At 43.8% G+C, this 24,518-nt stretch overlaps 1 protein-coding gene across 3 annotated transcripts in view; it reads right to left on the bottom strand.

The window, feature by feature from the left end:
* Nucleotides 1-24,518, bottom strand: part of VIPR1 (vasoactive intestinal peptide receptor 1) — an 806,458-nt gene that overhangs the window by 325,181 nt on the left and 456,759 nt on the right. For 2 of the 3 annotated variants that reach the window (XM_085628776.1, XM_085628779.1), the window contains exon 4: nucleotides 18,807-18,913. In XM_085628776.1, coding sequence (XP_085484902.1) covers nucleotides 18,807-18,913 — 107 coding nt within the window. The remainder of the gene's footprint in view (nucleotides 1-18,806; nucleotides 18,914-24,518) is intronic. The other variant, XM_085628778.1, reaches the window with a different exon arrangement.

The following is a 24,518-nucleotide window of genomic DNA, read 5'->3' as shown; positions in this document are numbered from 1 at the left end:
CCGGCTACTGGAGCTGATGGGCAGGCACAAAAAGACTTCAGAGAGAAACTCACTGAATACTCGTCAACTTCTCCCCGGTCCACTACAGCCATTGAGTGGATGGAGTTTTACCACGCCGAATACTCATTTGCGGCGGGCTGTGCTTCTTCATCAATCTTGGAGGGAGGCGGTCTAGTCGCCTGTAATCGGACCGGTTGGCCAATCCAAAAGGAGGCGATGACGCGGAAGTGCAGTTGATTCCTATGCAGTAGCGCTGATGAGGTTCTGAGGCAGCTCGCTGTTTTTAACTTTGTGGGTTTTACTGTGACATATTAACTGTTTTAAATTGCGCTACATTAAGTTTTATTTCATGGGGCACTAGTGTATCTTGCACAAACCCGGTTTTGCTACACTGTGGGTTTTTTAAATACGTTCATTTTTTGACTGGTGACCTCTCCGGCAACTTCTCCCCGGTCCACCGAAAGGAGGCAATGGCGCAGAAACGCAGTGGACACGCGCAGCGGGCGCGCCGGCAGCACATCGAAGGCACGCCAAAGGCAAGCCTGTCTGTGCCCGTCCGCACACGATTGTCGCCAGACGCCAGAGATGCTGCCAATTTCACGAGGTGTTTGCTGACATACACCTGTAGTGACCTGCTAGCGATCAGAAAATTGGTAAGCTTTTGCGAACAACCTTCCTGCGGGTTGCCTGAGGGCCCCTTTTGCTGTAAACATTGTGGTTTTGACTCCTGGGCCACGATGCCTGTATGCATGCCCCCTCCCCCACCCAGGGATAAGATTAAAATCCTCAGCCTTAACTGCCTCTCTCTAGTCAAACACTCAGCCGACATCTATGATCTGCTGCAAGATCACTTGCCTGAAGGCTATAGCATTCTGACCATTAACAGAGTGACTAGAGGTGGAGGCATTGCAGTCATCTTTAAATCCTGCTATCCTTGCATACTGGAGAAAGAGACTGTGGTTGATTGTGAGTGAGCGCATTTCAGGGTCTCTGTTAGAACTGGGGGTCTCTAGTTGGCAGAGGTCGGTACCTTTGACCAAATAGGGACCCTTGCTTCTAGTCAGGGTAAGGGGTACACTCCTAAAATAACCCCTGCTCACACCTTTGGTAGGTTGGCATGAGAAGGCAGGCTTATCTCAGAGGTAGTGTGTAAAGCATTTGTGAACACAGACAGTAACTCAGTGACAACACTACAGATGGACACCACACAGGTTTTATATCAAAAATAAGTCTTTTTTATATAGACTTAACACAAGACCACAAACAACAAAAATCCATAATACTGTACTTAAAATGGTAGAAATAGCTTAGTTCTCTTTAGATGTTGAAATGCGACACTTTGAGTTCAATGTACCTTTGGATGAGTAACACTATACAACAAAAGTGTTGCAGGGAAGGTGATGCGTTGGTTCCTTATACGCAGGAACGGTGATACGTCGGTTTCTTACCGCACTTCCTTGGCGATGCGGCCCGCAACGCCATGATGCGATGAAGATCCGATGCAATGAAACAAGGATGGCTTCTTCTTGATGCGACACGATGCGTGCACGTACGACGGCCGTGCGGCGACTCAACGATTCTTCTGAGCCGCAACAGGCCCTGTGAAATGCTTCTCCGGTGATGCGAGGCGCTTCGGCGAGGCGATGCGACAACTGCAGCGGCAACACCCTTGTTCAGTGATGCGACGACAGCGGCTGCGGCGGCGACACTTCTCTCCGGTGATGCGAGACGCTTCTGCGATGCGACAGCTACAGCGGCGACACCCTTGTTCAGTGATATGACGACAGTGGCTGCGGCGTTGACACGCTTCTCCGGTGATGCAGGACACTTCTGCAATGCGATGCGACAACTACAGCGGCAACACCCTTGTTCAGTGATGCGACGACAGCAGCTGTGGCTGTGACACGCTTCTTCTTCATGAGTCGCACTTCCAGCTCCTTGCGACACGCAGTCCCTCAGAAAGCCCAACACAACTGCAGGCACTTCCAAAGAACTCTTGGGGAGCTGGTGGTTGAAGTCTGTTGTCCCTCAGACATCAGCAGGAGGCAAGCTCTTTCTCAATCCCTTGGAGATCCTTCACACTTTGATGAAAGTACACACAAAGTTCCTCTCTCCTTTCTTTGGCAGTTAGGCAACCACTGCAGGCCAATCCCTCAAGCTTAGGGATAGTCTCTCCTCAGTCTCTCTGGTTCCTCTCCTCAGCAAAGGTTTCTTCTTGTTTCCCAAAAGTGATCTAAAATTCTGGGGTCTGGGTCCCCCTTTTTATACACAGTTTCTCTTTGTTCTCTGAAGGCAGAGAGGCCTTTGCCTAGTCCAAACCAGTTCTGGTCAGTCCAGGATCACTTCGTTTACATGACTCCGTCTTTCCTTTCACAGTGTAGGTCAGGGACATCAGACGCACCACACGAGGTGGAGCCAGCATTGTGGAGGGAAGGCACTGCCCTATTCAGGTCCCAGGTGCAACTCCTCCCACCCATCTACATGCAGATCTCTGTATTCAGCCCTGTGCTGACTCACCCTGTCTCCTGGAATCCCCCAGCCCCTGTCACACAAACTCCAGACAAGGAATACACAACCTGGCAGAGTCAGGCTTGGATAGTTTATGCAAGAAAATACCTACTTTCTAAAAGTGGTATTTTCAAACCTAGAATGTTAAAACCAACTTCACTAAAAGATGCCTTTTATCATTCTGAGTTCAGGCATACTAAACTCGAATTTCTACCATGTTCCCTGAGTCAGTTAGGATTCTAAGATGTTATAATCAAACTGCCAATTCTGGCCTATGAGGAACAGGTAGCCTTGCAATAGTGAAATACGAAAATGGCTGTAATTCACTATCATGACATGCCACACACATCAGGGCATGTCCTACCTTTTACCTACAATGCACCCTGCCCTTGGGCCTACCATAGGGGTGACTAATATGCAGAAAAGGGAAAGTTTAGGGGCTGGCAAGTGGGTGCACTTGCCAGTCTATGTGGCAGCACCAGACTGCACACAGGCTCTGCAATGGCAGACCTGAGACACACTTTACAGGCTGCTTCTGTGGGTGACACAATCAGTGCTGCAAGCCCACCAGCAGTATTTGATTTACAAGCCCTGGTCACACGCAGTGCACTGTACTAGGGTCTGACAAGTAAACCAAACCAGCCAATCATGGAGTCACTAATCAATACATCAATTTAACATAGAGAGCATATGCACTTTAGCACTGATCAGTAGTGTTAAAGTGCCCAGAGTCATAAAACCAACAAAAGCAGGTCAGAGAAAATACAGGAGGAAGGCAAAAAGTTCAGGGATGACCCTGCAAAAAGGGCCAAGTCCAACAGTCTCCTTCATTCCCAAATACACCATGTCAGGGCTTCTAGTATATCGGCCACCTGGGCCGTCCAAAAACTTTAGGACTGCATTCATTGAGGTAGTTAGCTCCCACTCTGTGAGTGCTGCTAATTTCATCATTATCGGGGATCTTACTCTACACCTAGATAATCCTTTGGACATGGATACGGTCTTCACTAACCTATCCTCTCTCACAGTTCACACCCCCCTCCAAATGTGTTGGACCGACCACTACCTTGTCTCCATGTCCCTCCAGGGTGTCACACCCCTCCAGAAAATGGGCCAGAAATCCTCTCTTAAGCGCCCTTGGCACAAACTAAAGTGGGATCAACTTGGTGTCCTTCACTCCACTGATACTCCCAGTTTGCCAGCTGACCCGGAGGCTGCCAATACAATGCTTTGTGACTGGATTCTCCAGCCCCTGGATGCGCTAATCCCTGCCAAGTGGTCTAAGAACCACAAATCTAAATCTAGTGCGTGACAAACTGGGGACTATGCGCAAGGCATGTAAAAGGCTAGAGCGAATCTGGAGACGAGACTGCGACTCAGTTGCAAAGGGGAATTATCGGGCTGCTATTAAAAGCTACCATAGGGCCATTCAATCTGAACGGGCAGCTTTCTATGCACAGAAAATTCGAGAGAGTTGCAATCCGGTGAAGAGTATCTTTTACATACTCACAGACCTTAAATCCCAAAATTCCTCTACAGCACCCCAAATGACGTCAGATCAGCAGTGTGAAGACCTGGCCACCTTCTTCATTAGGAAGGTGGAAAATATCTATAAGTCTTTTCCGCCGGTCCAAATGGGCATATGGGCTGGACCTACTCCCTGCTCTACCCGCACCCTAGCAGCCTTTGCCCCAATTTCTCAAGAGCAGCTGCTTCTACTGTGCAGCAAAATCAAATCCGGCTCTCCAGCTGACCCTCTCAAGCCCAATCAATTCAGGAAAATCCTGCCAGTGTTTTTGGCACCTCTGGGCCAGGTGATTAATAGGTCTCTCGCCACGGTGGTAGTTCCCAGGGAATGGAAGCAAACCAAGGTGGTACCTCTGCTCAAAAAACCCACCCTGGATGCATCTAAGCCAGAGAATTTCCACCCCATTTCCCTCCTGCCATGGGCGTCTAAGATCACCGAGGCATACATCAATTCCTTATCAACAGATTTCCTGAACACCAACAACATCTTAGACCCCTCCCAGAATGGCTTCCATCCGGGCCACAGCACAGAGTCAGCGCTTCTGGCTGTGACCGAACATCTTCAGACTGCACTAGATGGTGAGCGCACTTTGGTGCTGATATTACTGGACCTTAGCGCGGCATTTGACACAGTTTCTCATTCCATCTTGTTACGACGTCTGGGGCAGTTAGGCATAGTGGGCCCGCTCTTGATTGGCTCTCTTCGTTTCTCGCAGGGAGGACATTTCAGGTGACGACCCCCCCATTTAGCTTTGGAGTTCATACCATCAAACAAGGGGTGGCCCAGGGCTACCCCTTGAGCCCACTGCTGTTTAACCTGTACGTCCAACCCCTGGCATTGGTAGCCAAGAGTAGACGCCTGACTATGATCTCCTACGTCGACGATACACAGTTGGTAGTGGCACTATCGGAAGACCCCACGTGTGGTGCTCCCAAGTTTTGGAGTGATCTCGTGGCCGTCGTCGGATGGATGACAGCCAACTGCCTCCAGCTTAATGCCAACAAGTCGGAGGTGTTGGTGGTAGGGACGACCCCGTGCTTTGGAGCGAGCACTGGTGGCCCGAAACCCAAGGAGGTAGTGAAGAATTTGGGGGTTTGGATGGACTCGGCCCTCAATTTTCAAGTTCAAGTAAAGAAGGTGGCTGGGACATGCTTTGGGCTACTGCGAAGGCTCAAACCCTAATTGTGTTTTTTAGATGCACCAACACGGCAAATGATCATCCAGGCCTCGATCTTATTGAGGCTGGATTATGCCAACTCGCTATATCTAGGGTCTAACAAGGCTGAAATTGTGAGACTTCAGAGGGTCCAAGAGGCGGCTGCCAGAACCCTCCTTGGTCTCCGTAGAGCCTGTCCTGTGTCGGATGCTATTTGCCGATTTCACTGGTTGCCGGTGGCCAGGCGGATTTAGTTTAAGGCTCTCTGCTTGCCTTTAAGATCCTGAAATCTGCCACTCCAGGAATGATGGATAATTTGTTGCTGCCATACGTACCGACACGCCAACTCCGTTCCTTGGGGCAAAACTTGGTAGTGGTCCCCCGAGTAAGGAGGGCGTGCGTTGGGGGATGCTCATTTTGCACTTTGGCGGCACAACTCTGGAACTCGCTTCCTGTACAGATCCGCAGCTTGAACAACTACCTAGTTTTCCGGAAGACAGTTAAATCACACCTTTTCCCTCTGTTGTAGACCGCCCTGCCTCACCCCCGTTTGTCTCTATCTGCAGTTAGCGCCAGGACACCTCTTCGCTGGGGCAGCTGTGGCGCTTTATAAATATTATAACATAACATAACAATATAGGGACACAGCAGACAGAGAGACTCATTTCATTGGCAAGTTTTTTGTGGCTCGCCGTTACGGAGAAGTTGAGCGGACTGGCAGGGCTCTGGCTGAGGCGATCCATTGCCCTCGCTTCTCCACTAAGGTGCTAGAAATAACAGATGCAGATGGAATGAGACACAGAGATACTTCAGCTACATTGACCGCCTTCACTACATATTACACCACCCTATACTCCTCCAGTAGGCAAGGTCCATTTTCTCTTGCGGATTACCTCGAAGATGTGGCATTAGGCTGGCTGGGGGATTCCCAAAGAGAGTTTCTAGTGGCTCCATTAGAACTGGATGAGATCCGCGAGGCCATCACGCAAATTAAGTCCGGAAAAGCCCCGGGATTGGATGGACTCCCGATAGACTTCTATAAAACATACATTGACCAACTGGCACCGATCCTTAAGACAGTCTATGAGGAAGCCCACAAAAGTGGCACACTCCCACTCTCCATGAGGGAAGCACTTATCTCTTCCTTACTCAAACCAGGGAAGGCCGCAGATCAATGCGGCTCTTACAGGCCACTGTCCCTCATCAACAATGATGCTAAAATTCTGGCTAAAGTGATAGCCAACAGGCTGGCACTGCTGATGGACAAATTGGTCCTTCCAGACTAAGCAGGTTGTATACCTGGGCGGGCTACATCCCATGATCTATGCACACTCTTCTCTATATTGCACAACGTGAATGATAGCCTGGCGCTAGCGGCGATATTTTTGGACGCTACAAAAGCGTTCGATTCTGTAAAGTGGTATTACTTACTGGGAATATTACAGCACATGGGGATGCCTATTGGTTTTTTATCTTGGGTAAGACTCCTCTATCAGCTCCCGACTGCTAAAGTTCTGATTAATGGGCAGATATCTCAGGCTTTTCCAATCACTAGAGGTACTCGGCAGGGCTGCCCCCTATCGCCGGTATTGTTCGCCTTAGCGATTGAACCGCTTGCAGCGAAGTTACTGCAACATCATTAGTATAAGGCACTATGATGTCCCCTGCGACATATACTCATCTCGCTTTATGCAGATGTCATCACGCTATACATTAGAGATCCACAACAAAATTTAAATCCCGTCCTGCATGAATTTATCATCTTTGGTCGACTCTCGGGGATCCAACTCAATTGGGGGAAATCACAAATATTTCCGCTTACTGTTGCTGCAGTGCAGTTTCTGATTGATTACCCTATAGAATGGTGCACCTCAGACGTCAAATACTTAGGTATACACGTCACCAAGGACAGAGAACAGCTCTTGCATCTGAACTATGGTAGGGTGTTGGACAACATCACTAAATGTGTAACACGCTGGATCTCACTGTCTCTTTCAATGGCGGGTCAAACCTCACTAATTAAAATGGTGATCCTCCCAAAACTATTTTACCTGTTCTTGAACATACCATATCACCCGGGACATCACTTCTTCACCGCTCTGAGGTCCGAACTGATTCGATTGACGTGGGGATGTAAACAACCGAGCTTGCAATGGGATATTCTCACACGGCCATATGCTCAAGGGGGATTTGATGTCCTGCATATGGAACTATATTATATAAGTGCTCAGGCCCACTATGCCTATTACTGGTTCCACCCACCCAAGTACATGCCACAGGTAGCTGTGGAGCAGTGGCTGTCAGACCCGGTTCCCTTGGAAGGCATGCTGCATAACCCGCCCCAGCCCCGTGAGAAGGAGGCTACAACAGTGACATGCACAGTTACTGCATGGCATAGAATAGCAAAGATCCTACAGGCCCCCATGCTCTACTCCCCTTTGGTACCACTAGTATATCATCCACGACTGCAATTACTCCAGGAAACTGGACTCAGAAAAACCATGATAAAAGCCAATACACAATGCTGGGGGGGACTTATATCCTAATGGTAAATTCCGCACACTAGACCAGATGTTTTGCCACACTGCAGCCACACCGTTAGATGTGTTTCTCTATGTACAGCTTCAGCAGGGTATCAAAGATATCACACCGACATATCCATCGGAACCTACTACATTATCACCGCTACATAAGATGCTACAAGCCATGTCCCCTGCACATGCTGTCTCTACACTATATCATACCATTCACACTCAACGGCAGATGGAGCAATGCCCTGCTCGTGCACACTGGGTAGAGAGAGCTGGGAGTTGCTATCGCTGATGAGCAATGGTCCTTTTGCTGCTTACAATTAGAAAAAGTGTCAGCTAGCAGTAGGTGAAGGATTATTCATTTTTAATGTTTGCATCATTTGTATTATTATACGCCAACTAAACTGTATAAGTACAAGCTGAGAGCTAATGATAGATGTGATAGATGTGGCGGGCATAACGCTGACTTTCTTCATTTGGCCTGGTCCTGCCCAGAAGTGGAATTATACTGGCGTGGGGTCTTTGCGGCGCTAGAGCAGATGACATCGCTGACGCTGGCGTCCTCCCCAGTGCAGGCTTTGCTGGGATATACTGCACAGTGAATAAACAGTCCCGTAGATATGTTACACTTGCGCTGCTGATGGCGAAGCGCCGAATTGCGTGCCGTAGGGGTCGGGGCAGGGCCCCCAAGTTTAAGAACTAGATCAAGGACTTGATATACTATCGAGAACAGTTGCTTAATTTTGCAGAGTTACTCCCCCTGAGATCTCGCCCTAAAGATATCTGGGACCCTTTGAAAATGTACCTCCTTGCCCATCCACAAGAAATCACACCTGAGAACACGTAAGATTGGTCATGAGGCTAAGATCAATGCAAACACTACTAATGTAGAGATGATGTATGTATACCATGCCACGGTCGACCCCAGCGGACTTTGCAGCGAACTATAACCATCCTGGCAATTGTTGGCGGGCACTGCTCTGGTCTGACGCGCTTTCTTTGCTGTCCAGTAATGTGGGTTATAATCTGAATACCTGTCTGCATAAGATGATTTACTTACCTGTAAAGCATATTCCAAGTGCCTCTTGTCAATATATGAAGATGATGTACCAAACTAGAAATGGTCGATGGTCTTACCCTTACGAAATGTATATAATGTTATTGATATGACAAACGAAATGATGTACTAGCTATGTGCTTGCATGTTTGTTTGTTAAATGCAAACTAAAAAAATAAAGTTTAAATAAAAAAATTCAAAAAGTAACAAAACATCACAAATGAATAAAACAATGCAAATCATTTATACAATAAATGAAGAATACAAATCTAAATCATTCTTAATCAAATTATATTTAGGATTACAAATTTGTTTAAAAAAACTTATAATTTCAATAACTTTGTGTCTTATTTCCCTACAAACCCAAAACTCACTATTAAAATGTAGATAAGTAACAACAATTTAAAAATGTAAATATAGATTATATTAATGAATTAAACTGAAATAAAGTAGGAAAAAAATAATAATCCTAAATAAATTATGAATAATGTAAGAATTATAACTCAATTCAAAAACTTTATTTGCAATAAAAACTAAATGAACATATAGATTCTCACATCTTGTTCCCCTAAAAACCCAACAACCCACTACAAAAAAATATAAATTACTATCATATGTTTAAACACTAAAACAAAAACACAATTGAACAAAACCTAAACAAATAAAAAAACAAATAAACAATTTGCAAACTAAATCATCACTTACATATTTAGTTATCAATATAAAAAAATAACATTATGTGCTATAATAAGTAAAATAAAAAATGACAATAAACCAAAATGTATTCGAATTTAATCAACTTACCGACCTATTCCCCTACAAACCCAACAATGCACTACTCGATTATAAGTTACCAATTACATTAAAAAAATATATACATTGAAAATTGCAAACTAAGTTTTAATAAAGTTATAACAATTATGCTAACAACATTAGCACTTCAAATTGATATGCTAATATAATATATTAAATGAATTAAAAAAGCAATATTTATCACAACTATATTAAAGTATATGATGTTAAACACAACAATATTTCTCCAAAACGATATTATATACCAACAAAATTATACTCTTCTCTTAGGTATTCTGTTCCACTATATTTTGGTATTCACAATTTATTTTACATGATATTCATGTCACACAATATTTCAAATCAGGTATGTTGGTCATTCGCCCATTGAATGGTCAGAGTAAAAGGGCACTTCATTTCAGAAATGAATGTCATCCACATAAAGAGGATTAGCTTATCCCTACATATGTAAGCAATGATCCAATTGCCTCAATTTATGTGTTTAATACTAGGGGTGCCACAACTGATGGGGAGAGGACTGGAGACAGATTCTTTAATCTTCACACATTGGATCATCTTTCAACAGTAGGATTTGAATGGTTGTAGTCTTATCTCATTCAGCCTGAACCTATGTTTTAGTGTGTATATGAGGATGACATGGTTCAGAGTATCAAAGGATAAAAGGGAGTTTTAATTTTCATTAAAAAATTGAGGGCATCATTAACCTCTGTTAGCACTGAGGTGTTAGTGCTTTAACCCTACAGAAGTGTGATGGAAATGTATTGCATCCAGGCATTCCTTTGTTTGAGAGACAACACTGTTTTCCATTACTTTAGCTACAAGTGGAATGACAGTGATGTGGAGGAAGGTCTTGTGGTGGTTAAGGTCATCTGATGGTTTTTGATCAAGGGTTGGACATATCCAATTTTTAGATCTCGCATAGGTCAGCACAGCTGCCTCTACGAGGCATCAAGTAATCAGTATTACTAGTGAAACTCCAGCCATTGCATTTGTCTTTGTTTTGTTGCTTGCCATTGGTGGAATCTGGCATTGCTGTTCTCATCTCGCTTATTGTTGGTGGGTGGTCCCATATGTCACTTCCGTTTTCTTCCGTTTCTGGAGGAAGCAGCATGGACCAACTACAGTTAATTTACACTGCTGGCTGTTATCTTTTTAATTAGGGACTACTTTTTTTCTTTGCTGCTGGCATTTCCACATCTGGCAGCTTCCTGCCCTCACCTGACACTGTTTATTTATTTATATTTAATATGCACGAGATCTCGGTTTATTTAATTATAATTAAATGATACAGCCCATGCTGAGAGTCTCGAACCCTGTTCTCCTGCTCCAAAGTCGACATTGTTATATGTTGAACCACCTCCTCGCCACCGTTTGTTTGTGCTGACGTTCCTGCTTTGCCTTTGCTGGGTGCTAAGCTGCTGGCAGCTGCATTGCCCGTGTTCGTCTTTGAAGTGGCTTGGCTACGTGCATGCCTTTATCTTGTTTTAATGAGTTTCTGGTTTTTCTTTTAAAAATCAGCCCAGCCCGCAGTAGCAAGTTTGTTTACTTTAAATGACCCTTCTCCCTTCATCACAAACATTTGTCAGGCTAATTTAGCATCAGGATCGAAATGCAGCTGAGTCCAAAGCAGGGGCAGCAACTTGGAGCATAACAGCTCTGGGGGCATTCACAGCAGGCGACATGCTAGGTGAGGGCGTACCGTGCATAGAACCTCTTGCAAGCAGCCAGCCCGTCTGACAACATGGACAAGGGTACTTTTTCATTCTCCCCACTCCTCTCCCCTTCTACGCATTTGTGTGCGATTTCTGTGGTAATCTTCATCATGTACAGTTTGAAACTCTTGTATCTTTCTAACTCCCTTTAAGAGCTGCTCATTCTGACCTGGAATTCCGGGGAGCCGTCTCGCCTCTTTTAATCACCGTGCCTTCCCTCCAGCTGATTTCATTTGTGTAAACTTAGCTGTAACAAGTTGAAGCCAGCCATTAGTACCCATAGTTTAAATAAATGTTTTTGATCTGAACTAGTGCCTTACTTTAAGTGCTGCTTCGGCTGTTTCCCAGGAACAATGCATTAAAGCTGTGCTTTTAGCATTTTTTAAAAGGACGGATTTACTAGAAATAGTGGTATAACGTGCAAAGCAAAGGCTTCTTCTGTTCCCTCTTCACCCCACCCCCTCCTGGAGTTGCTTGATTGCAGATCTTGAGAAACCATCGTCTCTAACAAAAATAAAAACATCCTCCTTTTAAAACAAAACGCAGCTGCTGCTGCTACACCAGAAACCACGACAGGCTGGTTTGGTCTCACTTAGTCAGCGCGCATGCGCTGCCCGGAGAGACTTTAGTAGGTGAGTTTTCAAAGTGCTGCTGGCTGGCGACAAGCTTGCGGTCACGCGAGCGTGCAAGCACAAACCGCCAGCCTTCAGCACCATCTGTCTTTCCTCTTGCTTGCTCCCTGCCTCCGCCCCTCCCTCCACCTTCGTACTTACTAGCGTTCGGGATACTCCCAGTGATTCTTCATGTCACAGCTGCCTGACCAGTAGCTGACAGGACTGGTACCACGGGGTGTTACAGTAATAAGGGGTGCGCGGTCCCTATATAGCTGCCAATCTGCTCGTGTTTGTACCGCCATGCCAATCTTCTCAGGTGACTGTCTTTTTTTTACATGCAGCTGTTTATATTATTAAATCCTAACCGGCACCGAAGCGCGAATGTGCATTTATCAGTCAAATAATTGTTCAAATTCATAATTTATATATTTTTTAACCTAATGAAGAAGGATAAATCAGCAGACATGAGTGGAAATAATATGGTTAAACACAGAGACTGATGTTAAAAATTAAATAATACAATACGATGTGCCCTAACTCTATTTATTCCCTGACTCTGTGGATGAAGTTACATTGTCATTATTCAGGATACGAGCCCCTTTGTTCGGCTCACTCTGTGACACCCTGGACTCCTATGCCCCAACTCCTCACTGGTTTCATTGTGGCACAAGGTGCGCCAATATTTACGTTTGTTTTGTGTACTTTTATTTAGCACAAACCATGCCCAACGAGGCATCGGAGCGCTTTACGAGCAACGGAGGAAACTGTTTGTAAAAGAACCACAGACTACAGCAGACAGAGCACCATCACTCTGGATTCCGCAGAAGACCTGCTTCTCATGCTACGAAGCAGCTTATGGGGTCATAAGGCGCACTACATAAATATGATAACATATTCTACCACCTACTCCCCGCGCCTCGCAGCCTGACAGCGAGGCGCTATGGTAACATGCTGAACTGTGACAGGTCCAGTTATCTGCTGACAGCGGGTATGTGGCCACTGCACGCAACCTTTCCCAGAATCCTTTTGACACGCACAGGCTCATTAAATTGTCCTTGTGTAACATAACTAGTGCTCATGTAAAGCGCTCCAAAACCTTCGGTTGAGTTCACGCTATTTGCTGTTTTCATAAACTCCTACCATTTTTATTCCCTTACTAAACCCTTCTCTCTCTGTAAAAATGTATTTTAAATACTTACGTGTTTAACACAGTCACTAAATGCTTGCTCTTTATCTATTAGCAGAGAAAAAGCTGCAAATGGTTTTATTTACTAATTATTGGTATTTTTAAAGAAACATTGCCAATAGCTCTGGCTAAATACTTATAAGGTCCCAAAGGCGAGACCTATTGGCTATGCGCAATGCTTGTTTATTGAGTCTTTGCACTGCACATGTCATCGAAATGTAATACATTTATTATTAAAAACTTGCATGTTTGTAATTTCCTTAAATAGCTGCTTGTTCTAACCTGGAATTCCAGGGCGCGGTCTTGCTTCTTAGGATTGTCGCATTCCCTCCTGCTTATTTTATTTGTTTAGACTTAGTTGTAACTAGTTGAAGCCAACATTGCTCAGAGTTTAACTACAATTTTGTGTTCTATCAAGTACATTAGCACAGCTATTTTATATGATTTAGTACTGCTTGCTTTTACTTAGTGGTAAACATATAGCGCACAGAACAACGTGTCAAACATGCAGTGCTTGGTGCACAGCGTGTGTAAACCACGCCACATGCAGTGCATCTGTAAAAAAATGCCAATATTTATATGCTTTGGTACTGCTCATCGTATTATGTAGAGTTAAACATCAAGCGCCCACAGCAGTCTACTTGTGTGAGAAATGTAGCGCTTAGTGCACGTCATTTGTTAATCACCGCGTGTGAAACATACAGCACCCAGAGCATTGTCCTTGTTATACTACTGGTTAGGGCCAGCCCCCTTACCCCCTTCCACCGTCCCCTGGCATGTGTTTGCGGTAGGGAACCTTTACACACAAATGTGGCAATCAAAAACATGTGCTGGTTAAAAGGATGATAACATTTTTTCAGCAGAGCACAGCTACAAAGGATTCTTCCGTCTCCCACCAGTAGAAGCTTCCTCCTTTGCTAATTTAACTCTTCGGCAATTACAAACTTTCTAAAGGAGCTTATGGAGTCAATTCTATATGTTAAAACCTTTAGACTATTTTTAGCACGCAATCACTTTGTAATGTGCTTGCACCTTACATTTATTCAAAGCGAGAAGGATGCGACAAGGAGTCTGCCGTCCGGAAAGAACATTGTATACTTTACAGATTGTTAAACAGGTGATAGATACGCTATATAAAAGACGGCATTAGCATAGTTTAAGATTATCACTGCTAAAACTGTCATATCTCTCTTTTGTTGACAACTTCCACAGCAGTGGAACTTATTTTTCAAGAAGCTTAGTTATTGGGTGTAGATTGCAGATTAGATTAGTGTTGTTTGGGCTGATTAAAAGTTTTAAATTAAGGAAAAATGAAATATTCATATTATAATTTTTGTGCATGCTTTACTCCCCTCCCCACCACTCAGTTGTACTCAACTACACTCTGCTTTACTCCACTCAACTACACTCCACTTTACTCCACTCCCCGCCACTCTGCTTTGCTCCACTTCCCACCTTTGCTTTATTCCACTCTCCACCACTCTGCTTTACTCGACTCATGCCACTCTGCTTTACTCCACTTCGCTTTATTCAGCTCTACTCAATGCACTCTGCTTTACTCCATTCCACTCTGCTTTACTCCACTCCCCACCACTCTGCTTTACTCCACATCACTCTGCTTTACTCCACGTCACTCTGCTTTACTCCACTCTGTTTTATTCCACTCTGCTTTATTCCACTCTGCTTTACTCAATTCTGCTTTACTCAACTCTGCTTTACTCCATTCTACTCCACACCGCTCAACATCACTCTGCTTTACTCCACTCAACGCCACTCTGCTTAACTGCACTCCACCTAGCTCAACGCCACTCTGCTTTACTACACTCCATCCAGCTCAACGCCACTCTGCTTTACTACACTCAATTCATCTCAACGCCACTCTGCTTTACTACACTCAATTCAGCTCAACACCACTCTGCTTTACTACACTCAATTCAGCACAATGCCACTCTGCTTTACCTCACTCCACTCAATGCCACTCTGCTTTACTCTACTCCACTCTGCTTTACTCAACGCCACTCTGCTTTTCTCCACTCAACTCCATTCTGCTCAGTGCCACTCTGCTTTACTCCACTCCACGCCATTCTGCTGTACTCCACCTCACTGTACTCCACTCTGCTGTACTCCACGCCACCCTGCTGTACTCCTCGCCATTCTGCTTTACTCCACTCTGCTTTACTCCATGCCACTCCGCTTTACTCTACACCACTCCTCTCAATGTAACTCTTATTTACTCCCTTACACTCTGCTTTACTCCCCTACACTCTGCTTTACCCCTATACTCTGATTTACTCCACACTGCTTTATGCCACGCTACCCTCTACTTTACTCCATGCCACTCTGCTTTACTCCCCTCCACTCAATGCAGCTCTGCTTTACTCCACTCTGCTTTACACCCCTACACTCTACTTTACAGCCCTGCACTCTGCTTGACTCCTCTGCTTTACTCCATGGCACCCTACTTTACTCCCCTCCGCTCTACTCTGGTACACTGTTTTACTCCACGCCACTCTGTTTTACTCCACTCTGCGTTACTTCATGCCACAGCTTTACTCCGGTCCACTCTGCTTTACTCCAGTCCACTCTGTTTACTATGGTCCACTCTGCTTCAGTCCACTCTGCTTTGGTCCACTCTGCTTTGGTCCACTCTGCTTTACTCTACTCTGCTTTGCCCTACTCTGCTTTGCTTTACTCCACTCCGTTTTGCTTTATTCCACTCTGCTTTGCTTTACTCCACTCCACTCTGCTTTGCTTTACTCCACTCCACTGCACTTCACTCTGATTTACTCCACTCCACTCTGCTTTACTCCACTCCACTCTGCCTTACTCCGGTCCACCCTGCCTTACTCCAGTCCACTCTGCTTTACTCCAATCTGCTTTACTCCACTACAATCCACTGCACTTCACTCCATGCCACTGCACTTAACTCCACGCCACTGCACTTCACTCCACTGCACTTCATGGCACTGCACTTCACACCACCGCACTCCACAAAACTGCACTCCAATCTACACAACTGCACTCCACGCCACTCAGCTCAATGCAATGCCACTACACGCAACACCACTCAGCTCAATGCAATGCCACTACACGCAACACCACTCAGCTCAATGCAAAGCCACTACACGCAACACCACTCAATGCAATACCACTACATGCAACACCACTCTGCTCTACACCATTCCACGCAGTGCCACCCTATGCTACTTCACACAACGCCACTCCGCGCAACTGCACTCTATGCAATGCGGCCCCACTCCACACAACTGCATTCCACCCAACTGCGCTCCACTCTACACCACACCACTCCGTGCAGCGCTAATCAATGCAGCGCCACCCATGCAATGCCACTTCTTGCAATGACACTCCACACAACACCACTCCACGCAACCCCACTCCTCTATGCAACACCACTCAAACCAACTGCACTCTACACAATGCTACACAACTACACGCCAAACCACTCTACTCTCTGCAATGCCACTCTACGCAATACCACTCAATACAATGCCAATCCATACAATCACACCACACAACATATTTACAATCCATATAATACCACTCGGCACCACATAATTCACCTCCACCTAATTACACACTACTCAATACCACATAAATACACCCCACATTATTACACTCTATACCACATAACAATCTACATAAAAACACTCCACCATGCCACATAATTCCACTCAACACAATTTCACACTATACCTCAGTGTTCCATGACACCCTATTCAACTCCACACAAATCCATTCAACACCACAAATTACAAAAAGCAAACATTATTCCACCCCACAACACAATTCCACTACACATCGCATATAGCCAATTTACAACACACAATTCAAAATCATACCATAAAATTCAACAGCACACCACAGAATTAAACTCCGCTATATAAAACTCCACAACACAAAATCCCATTCACCATAATCACACACAATCCCACTTCACATAATTCCAATACACTCAAAAACACATGCTATTCACATAATACAACTGCACATCATGCCACATAATTCCACTACACGAATCCACTCTATGACAGACAATTTCATGCCACACAATGCCACAATTCCAATACAACCCACAAAATTCCACTACACACCACATACATCCACTCCAATCCATAACATATAGGGAAAATACATTTACAACTCCAATAGCTCTAACTCTTTCTTTTTTGTTTACACCCAAACACATGGATCTGAAGCTCATCTCCAACCTATTTCTTCTTTTCCTCACCAAACAGGTAAACCTATCCACACAGTTCCACACCACACAATTCAACTCCACACATTTGCAATCCACACCACATGATTCAACACCAAACCACATAATACAACTCAACAACACAATTACACATACAACTAATCCACATCACACAATTTCACATCACGCCACAAAAAATTCAACAGCACACAATATAATTAAAGTCCAGAACATACCTCTCCACATCACAAAATTACCATTCCACATAATTACACTCCATAACACACAATCCCACTCCACATAATTCCAGTATACTCAACACCACATATTTACTATGCATATAATTCCACGGCACACCATGCCACATAATTCCACAACACGAATCCAAGCCACACAACACAATTCCATGTCACACAGTTAGACAACTAACTAATCCAGGCCAACACACAATTCCTCTACACACCACATACATACATTCCATAACACCTAGCTTCAGGGACACCGCTCCCTGTTTCAAATACTTTTTAAAAAAAAACTTTACTGGTGAGCGTGGCGCCCGCTTCAGGGACACCGCTTTGTTTAATTTCTTTTTTTTTACTTCAATGATGAGCGCGGCACCCACTTCAGGGACACCGCGCTCTGCAATACAATAGGTCTTGCTTTTGCCAAACTTTGAACTATTGGTATTGTAAATGACAATGTATTTTATTAGTTTAAAAGGTATTGCCATTTACAAGGCCAATAGCTCAAAATCTCGCATTTGCGAGACCTATTGCATTGCAAATGCTTGTTAAGAAGTTGGGAACCCTCGCCATGAAAACAGAATGAGTTTATAGTTTCTAGGCACATTGATAAACATGCATGGCTGATTCTTTTTTTTAAAGTTTAGGAGGTATCAATTCAATTTTAGGACTAGAAAGTTTTGTCAGTGGCATAGCAGGCAGGCCGTAGGCATTATACAAGCAAGGACAATGGGCCTCTATGCACAGGCTTGGTAGTAGAACACAAGCTACATTTGGTTGCTCAGACCCATGGGCAGGGTGCACCACACCTGCTGCACTATTGATAGCCACATTCCTGGATTCTGAAAGACTAACTCTTTGAGATAAGTCTTCAAATATTTGTTTGAACTGCAAGAGTTATATTTACTATTGATTTTCTATATTTAGAGTGGATAGTTTTTAGTGGTTAACCAAATTCATAACTCTATCACATAGTTCTATTCAAAAACAAAATACAAAGATATGTAAAATGAGATATCATTCACAACTCTTAAAGAAGTGCAAAATAAATCAATTTTAAACTTTTGTTGACTATTTAACCTGCCATTTGCCCCCATATTTGCTCAAATATGGCCACAATTTCAATAAATGAGTAAAAATAAAGCTGCACAGTTTCATCAATACATACTTTACATATATTACAACCATCATTAGCTACACTATTTCATATAAGGAGTTAATATCATGCAAAAAACATACACACCTCCCCAATTACAGTGCTATTTGTATCATAACCACAAGCTGCGGCATAGGGTGAAGGAAACATCTCAGTCCAGCCTTGGCTAGTGCAGTTTCTGGATACATTGCCTACTGGAAAAAAGTGAAATAAAACCAAATTAAGAGACAGCATGTGTCATTCAATTCTATTATCAAAATATTCTTTTTAATGAAATGCAGGCTTTCAATTCAGCAGAGTGAGAATAAAAATCTATTTAAGATATGGTGTTTTAAAATATACAGTACAAACAGATTATCTATGGTATGAAGCTAGACCTAAGCATTATGGGCCTCATTATAATGTTGGGCGGACTTCAGTCTGCCCGCCATAATTTCGGCTTCGGGACCGGCTGCCAATAAGGCGGCCTCCCCACAATCCGAATTACGATGCGACCACCACCACCACCACAGCGGTTGGATCACCTATATTTTGCATTGTGGCGGCGATGCGGTCAGCAGTCCCTGCCGCAATACAAAATACAGGGTGAAGACACATCCCTGCACTACGTGCCCCCATAGGTGTCTCCCAGGGTACATGTCCCTGCACCTGGGAATAAGGGGGGCCCGCTACAGGACCTCAAATCTGTTTCCGCCAGCTGTTTTACGGTGGTTGACCACCGAAGTATGACCGGAGGAAAGGGATATCATAATCCCTACGGTGGTGCCTGGCAATTCAGGGCTGTACATTTGGTCCGACGGGTGGTCGGATTTGATCCGGTCGGTGGGTCTTTCTGACTGCCACGCTTCCCCATGCTTCCCCCCGCCATCATAATAGGGTGGTGGGAGAATCGTATTGCGATGGCGGAGGGACCGCCACCAACAGCCTGTAGGTGGCGGTCCCTCCGCCATCGTAATGAGGCCCTATCTTTGGGAATTATATGATAGATGATATCATATCAACTAAATTAATTATTTTTTCAAACAAATTTGAATATAGTCAGATTAAAAGGAAGTTTACACCACTTAGTAGATATCATAAGCATGTCAATAAATCTATCTATATATCACAGGGAAATGTTGAAGAGGCTTCGGGTCCAGTACATTTATAATGGAAACGTACACTTGAGAGACAATCTGGCTAGGTTCCCACAGGATATGTGTAATAAGAAGACAGCTGATTATGGAGCAACAGCTAGAAAGTATCTTGGGTTTAGATACAGGTTAACTCAAAAACATAGTAGGAGAGTGTATTTTCCACTCATGCATGTGCCATGGCCTTTCAAATCCTGAATCATTCTTTCTCATGAAAAAGGTGAGCCTTTTCATAATAGACAATCATCTAACAAACCCGGGCCATCACCTGATGCACTGGAATGTGAGGGAGTTTGTCTTTGGCAGCTGCGGTTGGTCTGGCAGTGATCAGTATAATTACAGCTCTCAAAGAGGATTCTGGGTCATCAGATGTTTAAGCCAGAACAGTCTGCAAAAATAGCTTTATACAAAGAGAAGAGAACTCCTCTGCGATCTTTTTGTTTCAGCTCGTGTTATTTTTTACATTTTTGGGTAAAAAGGCATGTTTATCAAATTGGTAGAAAGGTACCTCAACTCTATCATTGTCTCCAGTGATCAGAGACGTTCATCAGTATATCCTTTACAGACTTTGGTATTTATCTTCTTTGCAGGATTTTAAAAGAATACTCTGCATCCTGCACTTTAAAGTAGAAATGAGCTATTGTGTGCAAGGTTGTTTCCTATGTACCATCCTCCATTGAAATTTCAGGGCGGGGTTGCCAAGTTGATTTGAATTTTTATGACAGAGGGTTAAAGGAAGTTAAAGTAATCCATTTATCCCAGATATTAAGCCATTACTACCTTTTACATTGAGAAGAAGCCCTTATTTAACTCAAAGTTTGCTCCTAATTATCTATGCATATATGGCTGTGTCTGTTGAATGGGCGGAGTAGAGAAAAAAGTGACATAGGAGCCTGAAAAAGGCCAAAATATGATCACATCTCTTGAATGCAGTTATGTGAATAAGGGTAAAATAACCTCCATGAGAAAGAGTGAGGACTGCAACGTAGGACACTAGACGATGGGTCAGAAATACACAGAAAGCTGTATGGTGTAAACTGCCAATTTGAAATTTCAGTTAAGTGCTTTACAACTTTGAGTACTGGTGATCAATCATTACCCTTAGTTGGGTAGCCATTTAATCCAATTGCAAGCTGGGTAGCACCAAATCTCGAGGAAGGGGCTGTGGAACTTTCATAACATTCTGTGACATCTGCATCCGATATAAAAGTGGTAAGCACCTTGTTTAAATAGTCAAATAAAAATATATGCTATTAGAGAAACATAACAAAAAAAGGGAACTGCAAGCAGCATTTAACTTAATAGATGATGAATAAACCAGGACAACGTTGAAGATTTTTATATGTTGAGGTTCTCTGAACCATAGTCAAAAATAGGTGGAGGTTAATTATGTAAAGACTGTAAAACTATGTGGGAGAGAAGCCTCAGCCTTGATGTGAGCTGTGGGTGAGAACCAAGACAGTTACAACAATTTACTGGGTAGAAGCAAACATTGGATTCAGTGAGGAAAGCCTTCCTTGGGTAAATATGTATGTTATTTCCCCAACAGTGTCATAAGCAACATTAAATCAAAAAATAAATCAGCTAAAATCCCAAAACCAGTTTTGGAAAAGAAAAAATTCAATTTAATGATTACAATGACACCAAAAAGGCAAACATTTAGGGCATCAGAAGTAATTGGGTTTAAAAAAGAGATAAAACATATGTACAAAAATGCAGGGAAACTTCAAAATGAAATTGATTCTATGGGACTTGATAGCCTTGGACCTAGGTATTTACTAAGGGGCCCGATTACGATCTCGTTCGAAAAGCATACCGACTGAATCGGTTCCAGAATGCTTTCTGTATAACCCGGTTCCAGGGAGTCCGACCTAGTGATTTGGATGCATCCGTATGCACCCAGATACGATTCGGTCGGACTCCCATTTACTTCAATGGGAGCCTGTGTTCCAAACATGAACACAGGCTCCTATTGAAGAAAGGAGTGGCTAGGGAAAAACATGCACCCTGTGGCGGGCACCCCATGGTGCCCACCACACTGTGCATGGTTGGGAAGAGGGGACCCATGGGTACCCCAACAGGCCCGGTTTGGAGTGCCCCGGGTGAAGGGGGCCTGCTACAAGATCCCAAAGACCAATAGCTGTTTGTTCCGGGCAAACCAAATCGGAAAGGCTGTCTGAATCGATCATCGTAATCACTTGCTCGGAAGCCAAGTCCATAGAGCTCAACGAATCGGCTCCAGAAAGGCTCGATCTGTCCAAATGCCTTTCAGATCTGATTCGGACAGCCCTTACGGTTTCCAGGCATTGTAATCGGTCGTTCGGAACTGGGAACGATTTGGTCGGAAACAAGGCTTCTGAATCAGATTTGGCAAGCCCGAATCCCATTGTAGCCCTTCCGAACTAAATCGTAATCGGCCCCTAAGCCTGAACTCTATAACCTTCTGTTTGAAATTTAAAGAAATCAAAAACCTCAACTAGTTAAAATCTCGAACCTCTAGCCGAGAAGTGTTCTACAAGGTCATACACACTTATTTCTTAGTTCTGCTAAATCTCAGAAAGACTGCAAAAACTCACAGCAGGACAAACTTTTAATGTGTAGCTGTCAACTGTGTTTCATCACTGACCACACTTTAGAGCCTTTTTCTCTTTTCACAGTTTACTTTCAGAATTCAACATTTTTCTTGAGTTTCAAAATCCATCTTTGGTTAAGGCTGGGTGCCAGAAGCAATCAGAACCCCACAAGATTAGATACCTTGTTCACAATGACTCACTTAATTTCTCACACAGCAAGTTGAGGCTAAGTTAGCAGATGCATCCTTACCATTCACCTATAGATGACCCTCTTCATATTTGTATGTCAAATATAAGCTGAATTCACATTTCAGCTCTCCTGCAATTCTGTATGACTGTTTCTCAGACCTTGCATTGATTTTTGCACCACTTGTATAGTTTGTACCTAATGTACCAAATACTTATATTAAGGTTAAATCTGTCTAATATTTCTCCAAAATAGTTACCAGGTTAAGCAAAAAATGCACACACAGGTAAAGCTGCTTGGCAGTCTGTCATTGTTTATAAATCCAAATGGCAGTAATTTAGGACAGTTAAAAAACAAAGAATACAGAGTACAAGAAAAGGTGAATTAACTACACATAAAGTATAAGAGGATGGCACCCATAAATAAAGTGATCGTATGTGATGAAGAAACAACATAAATGTTTGTGACAGGATGCACAAAAAGTAGCTGAGAAAACTGGCAATCTCCCCTAGTTCCTCCACCTAGAGGTAACCTATGAGGTGCAATGGCATTAACTAAGACAACAGCTTTTCAATTAGCATAGCAGGCCCTGCCCATGCAAAGGCTAGAAGGGCAAAACTAAACATGTGTACATTTGTTCTAAGAACAACTACTAAACCCAATTAAATACTATCTTAGCATCAAGTGCCAGCAGATCTATTGCCACTTATCTTTGATGAACTATCAAATAGTTTCTAAGACCTTTCTGCCACAGATCAATTCAACTATATCTCTTTTGAATACACAGGAGAACCTTTTACCAGTTCCAGTGGGCAGAACTCTAACAAAAATCTTTGTATCCTAAATTTCAATGGAATGCCTTTATGAGATGTACAGAAAATAAACCCTTCCTTTCATTTTATGTTACCTAGATGAATGCACAAGCCTTAGCCTAAGGGAAACACCTGCTCTGCAAATTGGGGTTAAAGACCTTAATGTTATGTTATGTTATATTAAAATGGATTTGTATAGCTCTCGTATACTCCGAGATGTCTTGACTTTGATTCGAAGTTATTGAGACCGCCTTTGATCATAATCCCTGAGGGACAGTGTTTCTGCTGTCAGGATTATGATGTTGGTTTCCGACAGGCTTTTCATGTCGGGCTTTGTGACATGGAAATCCTGTCAAAAGCAACTTTTGGGTCTCTAGCAGGGCCCCCTTTTCTCTGCGGCCTATGTTTGTCGGCATAGGGGCACCTATGGTGCTCCTTGTAAATCCCTGCACCATGTGGCATGCACTGTGAGGTGCCTGCCACACGGTGCAGGGATTTACAGTAACTCCCATTTCTCTATGGGAGCTTGTGCTGCGGCCGGTTTCCAACCACCGCACAAGTTCCCATAGGGAAATGGGAGTTTGCGTCTGCACCATGTGCGGTCGCATCATAATCGCAGTTTCAGACTACCGACCCGAGGTAAGTCGGGTCCGAAACCGCAGAGATGTTGGATGGTTAAAGAGCCATGTTTTCAGAGCTTTTCTGAAAGGCAAGAGGTCTGAGATTGATTTAATGTTTGCCAGAAGGGCATTCCAGAATTTAGTTGCATTCCGAGTGAAGCTTCTTCCGCCCCAAGAAGCAAGCCTAAAATTGGGAACCATGACATTATTGGCGGTAAGTGGGTGATATTGTCTGGTTGGGCAATACTAGGCGGATCTCTGTTGAAGGTGTTTCAGGTCTGTACCATGGAGTGCCTTATGGGCAATATATAGTGACTTGAAAGTAATTCCATGGCTTACTGGAAACCAGTGGAGCTTGTGAAGCGATTGTCTGACTGATTGAAATTTAGGGATGCCAAGAGCAGATGTGCTGCTGTATTCTGGAGGACCTGAAGTTTAGACAGGAATTGCTGTTGGATGCTCGGATATAGGCCA

The sequence above is a fragment of the Triturus cristatus genome, chromosome 10, assembly GCF_964204655.1.
Source record: "Triturus cristatus chromosome 10, aTriCri1.1, whole genome shotgun sequence".
NCBI classification, from domain to species: Eukaryota; Metazoa; Chordata; class Amphibia; order Caudata; family Salamandridae; genus Triturus; species Triturus cristatus.
This window is presented reverse-complemented; position numbering and strand designations above follow the sequence as displayed.